The 19732-nt window shown below is 41.2% G+C and overlaps 1 protein-coding gene across 7 annotated transcripts; it reads left to right on the top strand.

Annotated features, from left to right (window-relative positions):
• The first annotated feature begins 196 nt into the window (after positions 1 to 196).
• Positions 197 to 18089, top strand: LOC117139213 (PAN2-PAN3 deadenylation complex subunit PAN3). 7 transcript variants are annotated; one of them, XM_033301390.1, is made up of 14 exons: positions 197 to 266; positions 2096 to 2491; positions 12792 to 12868; positions 13846 to 13938; positions 14230 to 14820; positions 14885 to 15356; positions 15418 to 15534; positions 15954 to 16074; positions 16138 to 16260; positions 16316 to 16445; positions 16511 to 16647; positions 16704 to 16895; positions 16962 to 17124; positions 17197 to 18089. In XM_033301390.1, exons 2-14 carry the CDS (start codon positions 2458 to 2460, stop codon positions 17305 to 17307), a joined length of 2361 nt encoding a protein of 786 aa, XP_033157281.1. In that variant the 5' UTR covers positions 197 to 266; positions 2096 to 2457; the 3' UTR covers positions 17308 to 18089. The 7 variants fall into 7 exon arrangements, with proteins under 7 accessions (XP_033157281.1, XP_033157284.1, XP_033157282.1 ...); XM_033301391.1 differs by lacking the exon at positions 197 to 266 and adding an exon at positions 1568 to 1641; XM_033301393.1 differs by lacking the exon at positions 13846 to 13938.
• The last annotated feature ends 1643 nt before the right edge of the window (positions 18090 to 19732 follow it).

The raw sequence follows: 19732 nt of genomic DNA on the forward strand, positions 1-19732 counted from the left end.
CGATGTTTTTTCTTTAGCCCTGGCTTATCGTTAGCGGGGACACCATCCCTTTTGCAGAGTAATAATATAACAAACATTAAATGAACTATTTTAAAATAAAATAGCATTATAATAATATAACATAATAGGACTTCATATATATAATTTTACAAGTATATTATCGAAAACGAATCCATTCGAGTTTAGTGTGCTGCCCTCATAACCCGCAGTATGGAACTCGTCACTCGCGAGATGCGGTCACACTGCTTGCGGCAAACGGAGAATATGTAAGAAATTAAATATTGTCATTTTGTCTTTAAAATGTACAAAAATTTGACAAAAGACAAACGGCAGGTTCTTTATAAAGTCCCTCCTCGCAAAGTGAACTATGACTGATCAGTGGATGTACGGAAAACGTGGATTTACGAGCGAAAACTCGTAGTTTTCTCAGCAGACATTTTTGTATCACGTCGCTGTGCGCTGTGTGTTTGGCATTTTTTGTGTTTGTGTGTGTGTGCAACAGCGGCATCAATTAGAAAAATAACAAAAACAAATCGTTGGCTTGTTGAACAAAAAACTATACTTATTTGCCATCTGGCTTGCGATATAACAACCATTTGGAGAAATTGCGTCTTAAAACTTTGGTGATCAAGATGGCTTCAATTTCAGTTTCGGTGGTGGATTAACATCGTTTTAACATCGTAAATACTTAATGAATTGACTTTTAATTTCACGTGCAAATATTATCATAATTTAAAAAAAAATTATAATAGAAATATATTCAACCACGTTTTAAAAAAGTTACACTTATAAATAAGTTGGCTTTCTGAGTGAACTTAGTTAATTATTTCCAGCTGTTCCCACTCAACAAACAAATCGTATACATATGTGTTCTTATTTCCTTTGCTCCTGCTTTTCCTCTTCCCCTTTTTTTTTCGTTCCCTTCCCCTCTGCGTCCTCTTCCCCTTTTCCTAGCCAGCTGTTTGTCGCGTTCCACAAATATGGCTGGAGTGTGGATCGCGCTTGGAGCCCAGGCTCCCACATTTCTCTATGTGGAACGCAACCTGTGGCCAGCTGTTGGGTCCTGTTGAACTCCCCGCAGCCCAAAACATACATACATGTGTGAATGTATATGTATTTATTTTGTGTATATATGCATGTGTGTATAACAACGCCAATTGCTAGGGTTTCTGCAAAACATCCTGGCCACTTGAAGTTGAAGTGTTACAATGTTCAAAACATTCTATTCGATAATGGAACTTCAGTAGTCTGTCATATCCAGCATTAATCAACTGAAAACATGAGGACTTTAATACATTCCCTTAAATTTCTTTGCTTAAATTTATATGTTTTAATTAAAATTATTAACAATAGTTTTACGTTAAAGTCCATGTAACCCCTTGAGCGCGAATGTTTTCCCAACACTTCTCGAATGGGATCCACATCCACTGTGTTGCACACACAGCTGGCAGTTGTTGTTTTTATCCGAGCTCCTGTGCACACACACACACGGACGTACATGTATACAACACTCGGGGGTCGTTTGTGGACTCCATTTGGCTTGGCTGTTGGATCTTCTTTGCGTTTTCTTCATTCGTGCAGCGCCAATCGCGCGGTGTGTCTGTGTTGCGTTTTTCTTATTTGCAAAATCGTTGGGAAATGGTAATGAAAATATATACAATATAGCAACAGCAGCTCCTTTCAAGGAAATATCCTCATTAAAGTAATTACGCGACAGAAAACAATTCAAAAGCTAACAATGAAACAGGCAATTAGCTACACAATATGTTGGCTTAGGTTCAGTGTGTATGTGTTTTGGATGGTGTTAAATATAAAACTCTAAAAATATGAGTAACCAAGTGCGAAGTGGAAAAAAGTGTGGAAAATGTAAGCAAATATGCGCGCAATTGTGTCTGTATATGTGCAGGAAAAAGCGTCCCCGTACACCCACACAGACTCACTTTGGAAAATTTAATGAAATCCAAGCCCTCTCACTCCCACTCACTGTTGCGTTTCGGAATTTCATTTTGTCGCCCCGTTTTGCAAAAACAAACAACAACTGTTTTTACCGTTACTTATTTTAATCGAATGTTCTTCTCTTTCTCGCATTTTACAGTCGACGCGCCTCAATTGTTAATCATTTGCCCGAAAATGCATTTCAACTGCAAGAAACTTACGTGAAAAACTGAAAGAAAAAATATTTTCGAAACGTACGATGTGAAAATGTGTTATGTGAAACTTAGCAGTTAAGCACGGATTGTATGTATAATTTAAATTTTTGTTTCAATATTTTCTACAAAATAATTAAAAAGAACTAAAAAAAATCGAAAATAAAACGAAAAAACCAAGAAAAAGTTTTTAACTCAGTGCACATTAAAACGAAAACAAACACAAAAACAAAGCGTAACGAAACGAGAAGGACCACGAAAAGAAAGAGAGCGCAAGAGGAATTGGCGAAGGCGGGAGCGAAAGAGAAAAATGTCAACGTTCTTGAACAATTTCTTCCCGGCAGGTAAGCAAAAACAAAGCCAGAAAAGCAAAGGCAATCAAAAACAAGCAAAGACAGGGAAGGTAAGAACAGAACCACAGCTGGTGGCAGGAGCGTATAGGAGAGGGGTTGGCGGGGTGAAATGACCCCCCATCAAACAAGTTGCTTATATACTTTGTTATTCTATGATTGTAATCTTAAAAATGGTATGTTTATGATCTTAACTCATGGATCAGCTTACTTATTTTGATCGGTTAGTACGTTATTTATCAGCCCCTTTTTAAATCCTTCGCACGCCTCTGGCTGGGGGGCATTTAATTGAAAGTCACCTTTGGCATATTTCATAAGCGTTCTCACCGGGGTCATCCTGTAATTCAATTCTGCGCCTCTCTCGGTTTTTCGCTCCACTGGCGGCATGTAAATTGAATTTTTCTACCTAAGCGCATATTGTGATTATTGGCAATTACATGGACGTGACCGAGGAACAAAGGAGGCGAAGGAGGGAGAGAGAGAGAGAGGGATAGGGACGGGATGGAGTAGCGGCCGAGAACGGAGAATCTTGGCATAATCAATCTGCCCCAGAACAATCTATACACTTCCCTTTAATTACGTGCATTCCTCGCTGCAATACCATCGATTATCGTTTTGTTATTCCTGGAAACGCTCAGATTCCCATTTACTGCTCCTTGCAACCCCTCTGGGATCAGGAACAAGTTCCACACACTCTGCATTCTCCTCATGCATTTTCTTTGTCCTGCGAAAGAGATGGGCATAGAGAGGCCGAGACAGGGAAACTCGTACAGGTACGGCAGGAAAAACCACTTCCTCGGCTCCCTGCCCTTTGCCAAAACCAGAGCCAAAACAATGAGACCAGCACAAAGGCTGCTTTCCAACGGCCACTGAAGCTTGGGATACTCTCTTTAGGGTGACTTTGTACAGTGTAACATTAACATATTATCCCCTTATACCATAAATATTTGATCGTCGAAAGGATATTGTGCAGGATGGCCTAGTTCATTCAGGGTGTTTTTCACAATCGTTCTTTACCATGTAGATTCTGTTTCACATTTCTCAATAAAAAGGATTTGCAAGAATAATAAAAGGTGGTAGCAATACCAATTTCGGGATTGAAGGATTATCCTTGATGACTTTTAAGCCATCTTAGCCAAGTTAAAATCTCCGAATTACCTGAAAGGGTATAACAACAAGCAAGAGGCCTGAGTAAATTGGTAATAGGTGGCAGAGGGGGTTGGCTGGGCTGAATGAATGCACTCGCAAACCCGTTTGCAGAGCCCAAAATTCAGCCCGATCAAAACAACAGCGAACCAGAACTACAGCGCTATCAACAATGGCAGCTCCTTTCTGTCTTTCTGGCTTTCTGCCTTTCTGAGCTGAGGCCAACGGCAGCTGACGGAAACACATTGACTTTGGTGATACGTTGATGCTGATAGGATGGACAATGGTACAATATGATGGCGCTGGTCACTTCTGGATGGTGCTGCGTGGCCTGTAGGTGCACTGGGTTACCTGTTGATGGCCCTGCCACTCAGTCCTCCTTCTCCGTTTCCTCTTCCGACGGCGTCCGTTCTGGTCGAGTGCGGTGGAAAACTGGTTTACCAACTCGCCTCCTGCACTTGCCCCTCCTTTGTTTTTGGGCCGATTTTAGCGTAAACAAGAGAGGCTCAGACGAAATTGGAGATCTTCAGCTCGGCAGTCTCAGCAGTCTCTCTGTTTATGTGTTTTAATTTTTTGGCCAAAAGCGGATGGAAACACCTTGCCAGAAACCGGAAAAGACCACAAGAATATAGGAAAAGCATTAAATTACATTTAAACATTTTATCATGCCCTTTTTCTTCTGATTTCAAATGTGTAAATGTGACGTTAAAATTAAAGTGATGTCCTCATTTTGCATTTAAGCCCCCAAAAATCATATTTTGTACGTAATACCGTACAGTTATGGGTATTATGAATCGTCTTACTTCATGATTTGTGACCATAATTTTAGCCTTTTCGTGCCGTTAGAACGTTTCGTCTCTGTCGTGAAAAAGTGGCGAGCAACTGGTTCTGCGTATATGGCCATCTTTAATGGGGTCTCCAGACCAGCTGTTGGCCAGTTTCTTCCAGCTCTCTGGGCTTCAATCGCCAAACATTCAATTTGGGCCTTTGTTTATGGGCCATAAAACAGCGAAGAACAAAAGGAATGCGCCTGTTTGTTCGTCGGTTGAACGCTGTGCAAATATTTTCGCTCAACTTTATTGACGCACCAACTAAAAGCCCCCTTTCTGCCCCCCGTCTCTTCATCTGCGCAAAAAAATAAACATCGAGCCAGGCTTAATTTTATTTCTATCAACTTTTTCACTGCCTAACGATTCGAAAAAGGTTTTTGCTTTTGTTCTTCCGCTTTTTATTGTGCGACAAATGCACGAGACATGAAAACTCTATCGAAAACATTGGGAAAAGTGTGCAGAAGCGAACTATGGATGCTGAAAACAAAACATAACTATCGATTGATTGCTCTCGGATTTTCTGTCTGCCGCGACAGGAAGCCCGCTCTTTGCTTATTTGTTTACAACATTTCACGGAAATTGCCTGCGAATAACTTTTCCATCAGCGCTCCCCGTTCGGTTCCTTCGATGTTTTTTCTCACAGCCTTTGTTTACGCCGCTAAATTTAGTTGTATCAATTATGGAGGGGCTCTTTGGAATGATAGAATGGGGCTTGCCATCTTTTATTATTAACCCACCAGGTTTATTTTTAGTTAGTCAGCTTTTTTCGCATGACTCACTTCTCGTGTCATTGTTTTTAAGAATGCGGTATCAAGTCACGAAATTCATTAATTCCCGGTTAAAGTTGAAGGTATTGAATAAGAAGAATAATGTTCTGTTGATGCTTTTTGTCCAATTTGATACTAAAAATTTAAACCAAAATCTGGAAATTTGGGCATAAAGTTATGTCCTAATTTTCGGGCAAAAAATTCAGTAGAAATATTGGTAAAATATTTATTTTTGAAAATTTAGAGTATTATTTAAATAAGAATAGTTTAGAACATTAGCTGCACAAAACAGCCATTAATTTACGATAATCTTGATTTCGCTTGCAATTAAGTATCTAATTTTGGAATAATAGCGGCATAAGCGTGAAAATCGCCATCTGCATTTTTTTGTTTTGTGGCACATAATTTAATTATCGTGCTGCGAGCGACATTGCAGACAAGTTGACGTCGCTAATGTGGCAGACTTATCACTTTTGTTTGTGCAGCAGCGTTTATTTTTCGCGAAATTCCAAGGCGTCGCGCTGGAAAGTATGCAACACATTCTTTTGTTGGCACGCACCCGTCTTTTGCGAATATGTATCTTCGCCTTCCTCCTTTCATTTTGGCAAAAGCGGCTAATAATGACACCAGCATGGTCTTTCCCACGTCTTTCGACGCCTTTTCCCCCCTTTTGTCTTTTCGTGCCTTCTTGGCTATTTAATTTCGCATTCGCTTCTTGGCTTGCCAAAAATCACACTGCGCCCTTGGGCCAAAATGCTGTGCACACACGCATTACTCATACGCCCGGGTTGTTCCGCCCATTTCTCATTTCCCACTTCGCATTTCCCGCCCATTATAATGGGATATGTCCCCCGAATATCTCGTAAATACGCCGCCGGGCCTGTGCCCGCTGTCTAGTAGCAATAAAGCAATTTGGCCAAGTGCGTGGCCCAAACACGTGCCGTGCCGCACAATATGGCAATCTCGGAGTGGAGAGTCCGCCGGTTTTATTGCCTCTGGTCGGTGCCATTATCTCCAGTTCCTTGCTGGCCAACAAAGCGGATATCCGGTACGTTTTCATGCAAATGCGAAGTTATTATAGCAGCCGGATTCTGCGTAAATTGTTGAAGAACAGAGTAGAAGTAATCTTTCCTAGGGAGGTGTTTCACAGTGAATGGTTTAAAAGAACGGTATTTATAACAACAAAAGGATAATGATAATAAAGGAATGTCGAATAAGAATTACTGAGCGCGATCAATTATATTCGTTAGTGCACTTAGGCTTTAATTACACAATTTTAAAAGATAAACTCTTACTGATAATTATTCCATAATATATATAATTTGTTATCTGTCAAGAGTGCTTCACCAATTTCCATTATCAATTCCATTCTTAGAATATTTAAAGTTATCTGTTCGGGTCAGTGGCTCTCAAACTGTGTTATCACGCGCTCGCAGCTTTTGCATTTTGTTTTGTTTTCTTCGCTGTTCGCTTTGTTGGGGGATTTCATTTTGTCAATTTTTCTGGTTTTATTTTCATTAAAGTGTTTGTTTTTGTTGTTCTCGCATTGTTGCGCTTGGCTGTTTGCTTTTGCACTTCGCTTCGTGTTTTTGTGCTGAGAGGTGTTTGCTTTTTATTTCGTTTTCTCGCATCTCTCTCTTGCTCTCTCTCTCGCTGTCTTTTCCTTTGCGCCGCCTGTTTTTTCTGTGTTTTTTGTTAGTCACTCTTTGGCAGCGGTCGCGAACGGCGGGTTTTTTTCAAAGCGCCTGTTTAACCCACGCTGTTAACCGCCCCCTTCGACACCTACGCCTCTGTCTGCGGAATTATCAAATGCGAGTGTGTGAGTGCTACTTCTGCCTGTGTGTGCTTGTGTTTTTGCGTCTGTGTGTGGGTCTTAACGGTTAACGTGCTGGAAAAGTGGAGCGATAAAAAAAACAGTTGAGCTTCGGAATATAATGCGTGACATGTGTTAACCCCCGGAGGCAAAGTGTTGTTGCTTCTGCCGTCAATCACACAAGGGCATCAATCAAATGCTGACTCTGAAACTGAGACACACAAAGAAGAAGCATCCAGCCGAAGGGCAAGGGAGAGGGACGGAAGGGTGGAAAGAGGGAGTCAAAAAGAACTTTCACAATGTGCTCCAATTCTACAGTCCTACTTCCCAATGTCTGACTTTCGCATATTTCTGTGAATCAAATTCTTTGGAATTATATACAATTTAATTATTTGAATGGACTCAGACCCTATTTGAATTTTACTTGCTAAGTGAATAAAAGATTTTAAAGTCTCACTTCTTGACGTCAAACTTATTTAGTGATAACAGCATTGAGATTAAAATTTATTTCAAAGTTTTAAACATTCTACATTCCTATTTTCGCCTATTGTATAAGAATTTCCTAATCCTGAAACATTTATATATAAATAAAAGTTCGTTGTCGCTTAGTTTTCAATGTTGACACAACGTGCAATTTATTCATATTACATTATCACTTCAAATATCACGCTTTTCCTCACAATTCTCATGATACCGGTTCGATTTACCGAAGTTTGACTGTATTGCTCTGCCAGTCTGCATATCATTTTGCGGCCCGCTTCACATTTACAACTTCCGCTACTGTTGTCACCCCTACCTACTCCAGCTCCCCTGCCTGCCCCCTTTCTGCTCCCCTGACTGTTTCTTTGTCAACTCGATGGCCGCATTTCGAAAATTTAAAACTTCGCGCTGTCGAAATCGCATGCATACGAAAATGAATACGAATGGCGAATAAATAAAAAACGCGAGTAGGCTTAATTTCGTGTGTACATATTTACACACAATTTACATTTCGTACGATTTCGTTTTCGTACGATTTCATTGCTCGTCAAGTTGAGTTTGCAGATACGTGGATGTATTTCCAGCTTTGTAGATATTATCTAGCGCCTGAAAAAACCCCCCGACTTGACCTTATCGCCCGCCCGAGGCGATTGCAAACAGCTGTTCGGCTCAAGCGTCTATGATTGAAAGCAGCTGTTGTTGCTCAGCGAAAAATTGGGTCAAACTGTTGCCGTTGCCGTGTTTCTGCCGCTCTGCGTTGCCTTTTGCCGCTTTAGTGGCAGTAAACCAACCAAACTTGTCTGTTGGCCAACGAAAAAAAAAACCGCTCAGCTCGCTGAGGTTAGCTTTGTGCGATATCAGGCTCAGATCAAGATCGGCTATAAAAACGTTTGTCAAGCGGTTTACGGTGCTGTTGGCCAAGTTTAGAGATGCGGCCAATAGAACAGAAGCCATCTCGATCATGGGTTCCCACCAACAGAACTAATTTATTCCTTAACCGCACAGAAGGAGATTGGTGGGAAAATAGTGTGCTGCTTTATAGGAAGTGTAGAGTATAGTAATTTATGTATAAATTCAATCATAACTAAATGTTTATATTTATAGTAAAACACCATTGACATTTTTACAATCTTCAAGTGCTACATAGGCACTTAAAATATTCAGCTGGATCAACATGGAAATATTGTCTTAAAAACAAAGCAAAGCTCAAAGTTCAAGCGCATTTAGCACTTTTTGTCACATGACTGTAATGTTTGAAGTTGCTTTATTACTATGAGAAAATCTTCAATACGCCTTAATTCTTCAATAGAGGTTTCTAATAATGTTATCATTGCTTACTTGTGCACTGTTTGCCTTAATTAGTTAATAAATCTAATATATAGATATAGATTACAAATTAAGCACTGTAAAGAATTCAGAGTAATATGCCTTTAGTCCATACCTTTTTTTTATCTTTCAAAACCAACTAGACTATTATTTTCTCAATTACAGAAAGTGTGCTCGACTTATGGCTCTTATCTTTGAGTTTTCAGGTGAAGTGTCTCCTTATCATTTAACCTCAAATGACACTTTAAAAGGTTTTGTAGGTCTGGCCAGAGGTCTCTCCATTCTGTGTTTCTATCGAATTCCTGTGATTTCGAAAACATTAGTATAGGCTACCATTATGCACACCTTGTAGGTACTTCTATCTATATACATACATATGTATGTATATGTAATACTGATCCGATCGTGCCCACCGTTTGACTGCGGTTGTGCTGATAATGAAGGCAAAGCCTTGGCTATAAATATTTCATTTATAATGTACTTACAAATGTGTGCAAGTGAATTATTATTACACCGACTGCTTGGCTTGCCATAAAGCGATGGCCACGTGTGTGCGTGAACCCCTTCCCCCACCATCCACCCCCCAACGCACCCCATTGGATGTGTACTTATCAGATGATCGCTTACAGCCCCTCTCTCATAATTAGAATCCGCAAAATACTAGTTTTGGCGATGGTGATTGCACCGAAAGAAATCATCATGGTTTGGTATTTCATTTGGAAAATAGACCGACTTTAAGAGATATATTAGGATTATTCAAGTAACTTTTTAGATATTTACTCGCCTATTAAATATTCACCCGTTTTATATCATGTACGAAATGATCATATTATCTCGCAGTGCGTAATCAGAATACGATGCCCTGCGATCGAGGTGTATAAGGGTCATTGCAACCGAGACTGGCGGCCTCTCAAACTGTAAGCACTTTTGTGCTGTAAGAGCAATAAATAAGCAAACAAACAAACAAACAAACAACGCCAATGGATTTTCATTGTTCTTACTGCTGCGCGTGTGCCTGCAGAGCTTGAACTTTCCCAGTACAGTGGTGATTAGCTGGCCCAAACTACAATCGTGGGAGTATTAAACTATACGCTTGATAGGCAAATTAATAGAAAAATTGAGCCGTTGGGTAACATTATGACTAGTCTTCGTATTTAATTACTTATAATCCATCCAAGCACATGCTGAACATGAATACTTGAATGTGTTCGGAAATCATTATAGAGTAATGAGTTTCCAGAGATTTCTCAAGCTCCCACTAATCTATAAATTCTGCCAACTTTATTCAGTGCAAATTGAAGATAGCACTGCTTGACTGTATCTGCAGCAATATGCAAGCAACAGCACCATCTGCGGCTATGACCACATATTTACAGTTAATCGGACGGACGGGCGAGCGAGCGGACCCCACACCACACGCCCACTTTGTCTTCGCCGCTCGTCTGTCATCGTCACACAGTTTGACACGCACTGTGGGGCTCGCGCTCTCTGTTGTTTTGGCTCTCACACTCTCCGGACAGGCGAGGCACAGTGGGACAAACTAGTAAATTCAGTTTCAGATTATGAAATTTTAGAAGTACAGATTGTAGGAATAAATAATATAATTTGATTGAACTAGATTGAATTGGAACACTAAGATTCGAACACAAATCTCAGCAGTGTGGTGAAGTAGACCCCCTTATCGAATCGCATACAAATTCATTCAGATTTCGTAGCTTTTGCGACCACTGTGCGCAGTCGCTGCCAGCCGCGTTTCCCCAAAGCAAAACAGCGGTTGGGGGTTTCAGTTTAGAGAACGCTGCACAGCCGCTCGGTTCGTGGCGCGATCGATGGTCTTGGTTGGTCCCCCCATTTTAACCGATCCGATGTGTTATTTTCACCGCTTGCATATTCATTACACTTACACGAAAACAATTACGCGCCTCTGCTCTTTGAATAACAGCAACAAAGTGAGCCGAGCTGGGCGGTAAATGGTAGGCCGTAACGTACCGCTCTGCCACATCTACATATTCACTAAACGTGACGTAACAGCGCGGTTTTTGTTATTGTTTGGCCTGCTCCCCAAACGTGTGACTATCTATCTATATACGAATTCGAAAAATATATATGTATACCCAGCGTGTATATGTATGTATCTGAGTGTGGCGTTTTCATGAACGCGTTCGTGATCTTTGAAGCAAAGCTGTCCATTTCACCGCGAAACGCAGCATAAGGCAACGGCCCAATAATCATCGGTTTTCTATGTGTGAATATAAACTGAATACTTACATATATGTATATATAACTGAAGACCAAAATTGCTCACGTAAACCCTAAAGTATAGACGTGCCTACATATACAATATTTTTCTGCCGACGTCATGCCAACAAACAAGCAGTGGCTGCGATTTATGTAAACTGAGAAACAACTTTGATTCTGGCCATGTTCAAGTAAGTTTCGGCCAGCCCAACTGTGGACAACAACACCTGATTGAGGCTCTCAAACTGTGGCCCAGTCCTAACAGGTTATCGCCCACCTTCTCCGCCCCCTAATTACCCTGCCCAGTGCACAGAATATAAATAAATTAAGGCACACATAATAATTATCATTAACATATGTGGGCATTCAATTAAATCGTTTTGCGTTCTGTTCGCTCGCCCGTTCGTGTGTTTGTTTTTCAATTCGAAGTCAAATAAATAAAATCAGGCTACGAATTATTGCTTATATGGCCACAGAATCATCAACAGCAACAATAATCTCTCAATTCATAAACAATATTTTTCCTACGAATTCTAACTACCCTTCAAAACGAAATTTGTATGATTCAGCGTTCTGATAGCAGCGGAATTAATCGAATAACGTTTCAAAACATATTTGAGTTGTTTTTGAATTCAAGTACTCTAGGCTTACTTAATATGGGAAACATACATTGCGGTTTGATAACAGACTAAATCCCGAAAAAGCCCATATCAAAAGAATTGAAATCCTGTGCTATATTTATTATATTATAGTATATATCTGCAGTATCTGATAAAATGAAGTCGATAAATGTATCTTTCGCCGTCGTCTCCCCGCCGAAATTGCACGAATAGTGAATACAACCTGCTCCATATAAATATAAAATATTTGTACGTACGTATTCGTCTATATGCTATATAGCGAATTCAAGGCCAATATCACTTGTTTTCTCTTCGTACATTGGCAAGAGGCATTGGCCCCGTACCCCGAATCAAATGCTTTGCTTTTGAAATTGAATTTTTCACTTTCGGTTTGTCGAAGGCAAATTCACTTGCATTCGAATTTGAAACAAGTCGAGGCGAGTCTGCTTAGCATTGATTCAGCACTCGAATATCCGGTGGAGAGGCGTTCGAATTCTAGAGAACTTTGAAAGCTGACCAAGAACCCAGCATAGCACTCGTACGTGGATTAGTCATGACGGCACTGCTTCCGAGTTGTCTACATAGGAGGAAGGTATAGTGATTAACACCTGAGCAGCCTGACCGCAGCACGCACGCACATACCGAATACTACATACAAATATGTATGCTGTTGTATTATTTTATTTTCTTTAAAATGTGCAAATTGCCAAGTTCTAAGTTTGGCGGCTCAGTTGTTTACCGCAGAAATTGCGTCTTGGCTTTATTTGCGTCGACCTGGAGTCGCAAGAGGAAGCGGGAGCAGCCGAACAACCATATATATTGCGCATACTCCAAAAATGTTGGGGCCTACGCGCGTTATCGTCGTATCGATAACTGTGGAAAATAACAAGAATTTCGGCGTGGGGTTGGAAGGGGTAGGGAACTAAAAACGGGAATGGATGTGAAGGGAGGGCATGGGAGGGCATCGGAAGGGAGTATTCATGTTGATGTTTGTTTAATTGATTTCTAATCAATTATCGGCTGTAACGCAACTCTCTCACTATAGTAATTCCCGTTTTTGTGCTTTATTTGTAGATACGGCTGCTATGGATCCAATTTTCTTCTCGCCAACGAATGGAATACCGTCAGAGAGTAAACTCGCCACTTATATGGTAAGCTAACTTCCCATTACCCAATTAGCTCTTATCAGAGTCCCTCCAAAACAAGAAACTCACGAAAACAGGGCGATAAGAGTTGAGGGGAGATTATGATAACACCACCGCCCACCGAAAACCACCCACTGAAAGCAGCTGTTGGCCCCCAAATTAACAGCTGGCCACGTTTGCTCAAGTATTTTTAATTATGCTTTATTTGTTTTCACTCAATTTACTCGAACCATTTCAGTTTCAACGCTCAGTCGCACATAATATACACTTGACCGACTTTTTCGGTTTTTTTCAATTTTATTTTTGGGTCCACTGACACACAAAGTGCCATATAAGTCGTATATGCAAGTTAAATATCAATTTGTGTTTATGCATGGATTTTGAATTCTCTCTGGGGTGGCAAAAACGGTGCGTACATACATATATGTTTGGCGAATCTTGAACAGCTTGGCAATTATTAACTATAAAATATTAATGTGCCAGCCGCATAATTGCCATGGAATCGTGCTAATGGAAAAGTATACGGAATATAATGGCATTAAGTGGCATATTTGCCGCTCAATTCATTTTTACAATGCGAAGATCAGCAAATCGAATGGAGCAATTCAATGGCAATGTCATGCAACCATGACAGGCTTTAAACATTTCAGTTTAATATCCGAAGAATTAGTTAATACGAACTGTAATGTCTGATATATGAAGTTCTGCTATTCAGATAAGATAATAATGGCATAGACTAGACATTAACACTCTGGTCGAATCAGTAGTATTTCTAGCAAACTGCACTCAAGAAACCAAAGATATTTCAAACAATCCTCCTTAAAAAAAACCCACCCATACCTGTAATTTGTAAGATCCAATTATTATTTGCTCTACTATCTTTAATTTGAACTCCCACTACAACTGAATTTCTCACTTTTTTCTTTGTATCTCTCCGAATTTCGATCTATCCGTCTACTCCGATTTTTGGTCTTTCATCCCAGAATCGACAGAATGTCGCCACACCGAGCGGTTATGGGCTGAATAACGGGTTCTCACTACTTAATTTGGATTCGCCCCTAAATAAAAAGTCCCAGGTAAAGCCGTAAATATCTGGTTCCCCATCCCATTGTTCTCCGTGACATCCACGAACTGTGTTAGACTAGTGAATGTGTCCGTAGAGGTTCATACCCCTTAGCCCCCTAGCATTGTAGTTAGTTTAGTACGATCCTATCCTAAAAAGTGTACAAAAGTGTCTTAGTGTGTGTTATTCACAGGAGTGTTTCAATTTTCGATTCGGCAAATTGACTCCTGCCGAATAAGAAAATCGAAACAATCGTATGAAAATCATGGCTAATAACTCTCATTTAATGGATTTCCCTTCGCAGGTCACGCCGCAGTCGCCCGAGTTCATTCCAACGCGCCTTGGCTCGACGCCCAACTTCTACGCACCATATCACAACGCGCCCATGCAATTGAGTAATGGGCTCAATGGCGTCAATGGGTTAACAGCCGCCGCAGCAGCAGCAGCAGCAGCCGCCGCCGCCGCAGCAGTTCCCTCCTCCACGTCATCGGCATCCTCCGCCTCGGTGACCATTAGCAAAACGGCCAACGGCGGCGCCTCCATGCTCGCCCTGCAAAAGACCGCATCCATCGCCTCTGTAACCATCGCACAACAGCAGCCACAGCATCCACAGAAACAGCAACAGCATCCGCCGTCGGTGGGCGGAGGAGCTGTGTCCGCCGCCTCCGCCCCCATTGCCATTAGTGGCGCTCCACCGAATCCCGCCGCAGCTCCGTTCGTCAGCAGCATGTCCGCTCAGACGCCGCTCAAAGGGAGGGGCGCCATGATGCGCCAGGAATCACCGACAGCAGCCATGATTTCGGGCGCAGGACCAGGTGAGAAGTCGCCACCGCACGGGATGACGCCGCACGGAGCATCGCCCATACCATCAGCGCTGCCCACCAGCGTGCACCAGGTGAGTTAAATCACACTGCCAGCTGTACCTAGTCCCTAAATATGCTATTAATATTCTTTTGTAGGAGAACGTAGGCGGCACCATATACTTCTATCCGACTGCCAACGCACAGAACAGCCAGCCCGTCGTCAATTCCATGGTGGTGGACGGAACGCATCCGGCTCTCCATGGCGTGAGTGCTGTGGCGCCGATGAGTGCGGGCGTTCCGGCGGCCATGATGTACACGGGGCATGTGTATCCGGGACCGTCCTCCAACGTGGTCACCATGCAGCCAAAGACGCTGCTGGAGTCGGCCTTCTTTATGCCCGACGAGATGCGCACCGAAGTCCTTGCCCGCAACGAGATCTCTAACCTGATCATGGACGCAGCGGAGGCTGCGCAGCACGCTCTACCGCTGGAGGTGGAGAACTACCATGCCCTGTATCCACTGGAACCGCCGGCGCAGCCGTTGCACGCCAAGCTCACGTTCCCCGCCACCACTTACAGGGCCACGCACAACACGACGGGCTACAAGTACTGCCTGCGAAGGATACATGGTGGGTAGATGGTACTCCTTTATGGATTGTACATTAGTAAACATTTCAATTGTACTTTTAGGTTTCCGCCTGCAGTCGACCAAGTGCATGACGCTGGTGGAGATGTGGAAGAAGCTGCAGCACACGAATGTGGTACAACTGCGTGAGGTGTTCACGACGAAAGCATTTGGTGATAACTGTAAGTGGGGAAAGGTCTTTGGAACCATTAGCTATTAGCTATAAGTGTGTGTTTAATGCTGCTCCTGGAAATTAAGGACGTTGTCACCTGTATTATACTGGGGTATTGTTAGAAGGTTAATACACCATAATTAAAGTACATTAAGCTGATAGGATTGGATTGCCAAGTTTGCCAGAAAATAATTCTATACATGTCATGCATGGCGGAATCTTGATTACTGATCCTATTTATAGCTCTGCACTTCAAATTGCGTAATCTAAACTAGTCAGTGAATAGTTATCACAAATCGTTAATCACTGATAAAAAGAGCGTTAACCTTGATTCTTTTGCAATATTGTAGCTTCAATTAGGGTAGGGTATTTTAGGTTAATTCAAACCTACTAGTTACCATGTCAATAATGTTTATCGGGCACCTACAGCTTTAGTATTAGTGTACGACTATCATCCCGGCTCACAAACATTACTGGCCAAATACTTCACTCCGGCGCCAGAGACCAACGGGTACACTGATCCATTCCAAGGCGAGGCCCGCCCCTTCAGGTTCGTTTTTCTTAGACCATGATCATATTGTTGCTCCAACTATTAATTATTTGCTTATTGCAGTCATAAGAGTAACATGCAGCGAACGAGCAATGGACCCCTGCTACCGGAGGCCACCATCTGGTCGATCATCATGCAGCTGACCGCCGGCTTAAAGGCCATCCACCATGCCGGTCTTGCCTGCAAGTATGTATCACCCCGCTTGTTATACACCCAGAGTTTAACTGATCATTCTTCTCAGAGTTCTGGATCCCACAAAGATCATAGTGACGGGCAAGCGTGTACGGTTTAGCTCATGCTGCATTTCGGATATAACGCAATTCGATCCGAATGCATCCAATCCCTTGGCCCTGGTTAATATGCATCAGCAGGTAAGATGGCCTTTTCAACTTTGCTGTATAATTAAAACTAATTACATTGGTTTGCATGCCTTTAGGACGATCTGACCGCTTTGGGTCGCTTAGTATTAGCTTTGGCCTGCCGCTGCCTTCAATCCGTGCAACGCGACAATGTCCAGTCGAGCATCGATATGGTCACGCGAAACTACTCCACCGATCTGCGGAACTTCATTGTGTATGTAACATCTGGCATAGCTTCTCAACTGATGCATTAACCCGAGAGATTTTCAGTTACCTCTTCACCACCAATAACCGTCGCTCCGTGACCGACCTGATGCCAATGATTGGTGCCCGCTTCTATACGCAACTGGATGCACTGCAGAGCAAAATTGATATGCAGGAGGACGAGTTGGCCAAGGAGATGGAGAACGGGCGGTTATATCGCATTTTGGTCAAACTTAACAGCATCAACGAGCGACCCGAGTAAGTTCGCAATTAAATGCACATATGCTTAAAATACAATCCTCATATAAATTCACTTATTTACAGTTTTAATCTGGACTGCACTTGGTCCGAGACTGGTGATAGATACATGTTGAAATTATTCCGTGATTATTTGTTCCATTCCGTCACTGAGGATGGCCGGCCCTGGCTAGATCACGCACACATTGTACAATGCCTCAACAAGCTGGATGCTGGCTCCATAGAGCGCGTAAGTAAAGTCGGAAAAGGTCGGCCAGCGGGTTCAGAGGTCTCACAAAGCTAACTTGGTCCACATTTGCAGGTGCAACTGATGTCCCGCGACGAGCAATCGGTACTCATCGTCTCCTATGCTGAACTCAAGAATTGTCTGGAGAACGCCTTCTCCGAACTGATGTCAAGTGCGGCCAACTGAGCAACTCGAGGGTAAAAACAGCAAACAAACAGAAAACACGCGCAGCTCACTTAGCCACCCTCCGCACGACCACAAAACGACTACGATAAAGGATTAGATACTAAGCAAAACATTCATTACGACTAAGACATTTTGAGAACCATAAACAAGTAAAATACGAAGATGTTTATTGTTAAGCCAAACCGAAAAAGGAACGTAAAACAAAAAAAAAAGTGAAAACCGATATCCAATGTTATGTTAGCTCTAACTAAATTTTAGGCATTTAAAACAATACAAAAAGAAACAACTGCAACCACAAAAAATAAACCAACAACTTTTTGAAACCGAAATCTCTCCAAAAGAAAAAGCAAAACCACAAAAAAATGCAAACATTACAAAAAAAGAAGAAAAACGAACTTAAAGCAAAAAAATTTGAAAAATTTGTTAAAAAATGCAAAAAATACATAAAAAAAAGGAAAAAAGAAATCACGAAAAAGAGCCGAGAAAACATGGATCTATTTTTACAGAGCTAAGAGAGGATGAAAGTATTTATAAATATGTATTAAAAATCGAAAGAAAAAAATTGTAAAATTTTGCAACAATAAATAACTGTAATGACAAACAATGGCAACAGTGCAGCAAATCGTTGAGCAACAACAAAAAAAGATAAATTCAATGCAGAGTAGATGGATAAAGATAAAGATTATGAGAAACATAGAGAAACTAAGAAAGTGAACAACAAGGAACCACATCAAATGTTTATAAAGCATGTCTGACAATGATCGCCTGCCTCTTCTCCCCTACAGTAAACAAAAAATACATGGAAAAGAAGTTACGAAACCGAAAACAATTGGATAGGAACGAAAAGCGAAAGGCGCAGAAGAGCTAGAATGACAGCCGAGAACGTTTTTTATTTTTCAAACTGTATTTTTTATAGCAAAATATTTTAAAATGGAAAAAACACAAATTTTCTAAATACAATTTAAAATGTTTACAAAAACCAAAAACAAAACGAGATGAGAAACTATGTATTTGTAAAGAAAATGTAAATGTTGGTTCATGGAACATGCAAAGCGACGCACAGCGCGACTCTAGAAAGTAGCTCAACGAGATACTCAAATCTTAATGAAAAACTGAAACTGAAAACTCGAAAAAAAAACTGTAACGAAACCGAGACCGCAACTAAAATCGAAAAGAAATTGTCTAGGCCAATAGCGTGATATGTACATACATCCATTTTGAAAGAGTCTGCGACACGCAATATCTACATTCGAACCATTTGTGTTGGTCCATATTAAGATACGCTCTCACATGCCGATCAACGATCCAAGTGCATATACATGCATACATATGTGTATTGCCACGCACGCGCTGAACATCCGAGTACAATATTTTGCTAATGAAAGTCTGTCTCTAGTTGTAAAACTCATACCCGCTATATTCCAATCCTCCAATCCAAAAGTCGCGTTGCGCCTGCGCGTCTGCATATCTCCCAACCGAAGATTAAAAGCCACACAGCCGATTGATCCGATCGAAACGAGAGATCGGGGCTACTGAAAGGCTTCAACTACTCCGCACCACCACCAGATACCAAATCACACGAAAAGGGAAAAGCAAGGAACTTTTAAATACATATTAAGTACGATTTGATTTCAAGACTCGTAGCAACTGCATATTGATATCATTTTTTGTTGCAACGAAATGACGATGATGGAGAGTAAGAAATCTAAAGGATCCAATTTTACAGAGTCCGCTCAGAATTCATCTAAGCAAAACTATTCAATTTTGGCAATTCTATCCTAAGTGTTATATAAAAAAAAAGGAAAAAATATGCAAATCAGTAGATGGTTCGTTTACCAGCTTAGTGTGATTTATACTAATTTTGTACTTGTTTACAATTCGATTTATCTAGATCTGTTTAGATGGCTTATGCACTTCAGTTTAACTCAAATTTTGCAATATTTTTCTTGATTGTGTACACTTTTGTACTTTTTTATCTCTCTTTCCGTTTGTCAAGATTACGGCGTACTTTATTTTTTAAATTATTGTGTACATCAACGTAAGACTAATTATTTAATTGAAACGAAAAACAAAATGTATAAAACTTTTTGAGAAAACCAATAAAAAAATAATAAAATTTTTAAATACACTGTGTTTTATTATTGTTCGAAAGCACAGCTGTCCCTATCATCAAACTCTTATTTGTGATCATCGACTGGATGAGAAATGGAATATAAGAGTAACATCTATAAACAATAAAATTAACAAAATTATGCGCAGGCGCATGGAGAGAAGAGCGAACCATCGGAAAATTCATATCACCACAGGGCGGATTTTAAACAGCGCGCTCACAAAATTCCTTATCAAGGGTGAGTTCTGTTTCAGCCGAAAAGAGAGCAACAGTTTTTAGCGCGAAGTGACCGAGCGGGTGTGCGTATAATTCCCA

This window comes from Drosophila mauritiana, chromosome 3L (genome assembly GCF_004382145.1).
Source record: "Drosophila mauritiana strain mau12 chromosome 3L, ASM438214v1, whole genome shotgun sequence".
Classification (NCBI taxonomy): domain Eukaryota; kingdom Metazoa; phylum Arthropoda; class Insecta; order Diptera; family Drosophilidae; genus Drosophila; species Drosophila mauritiana.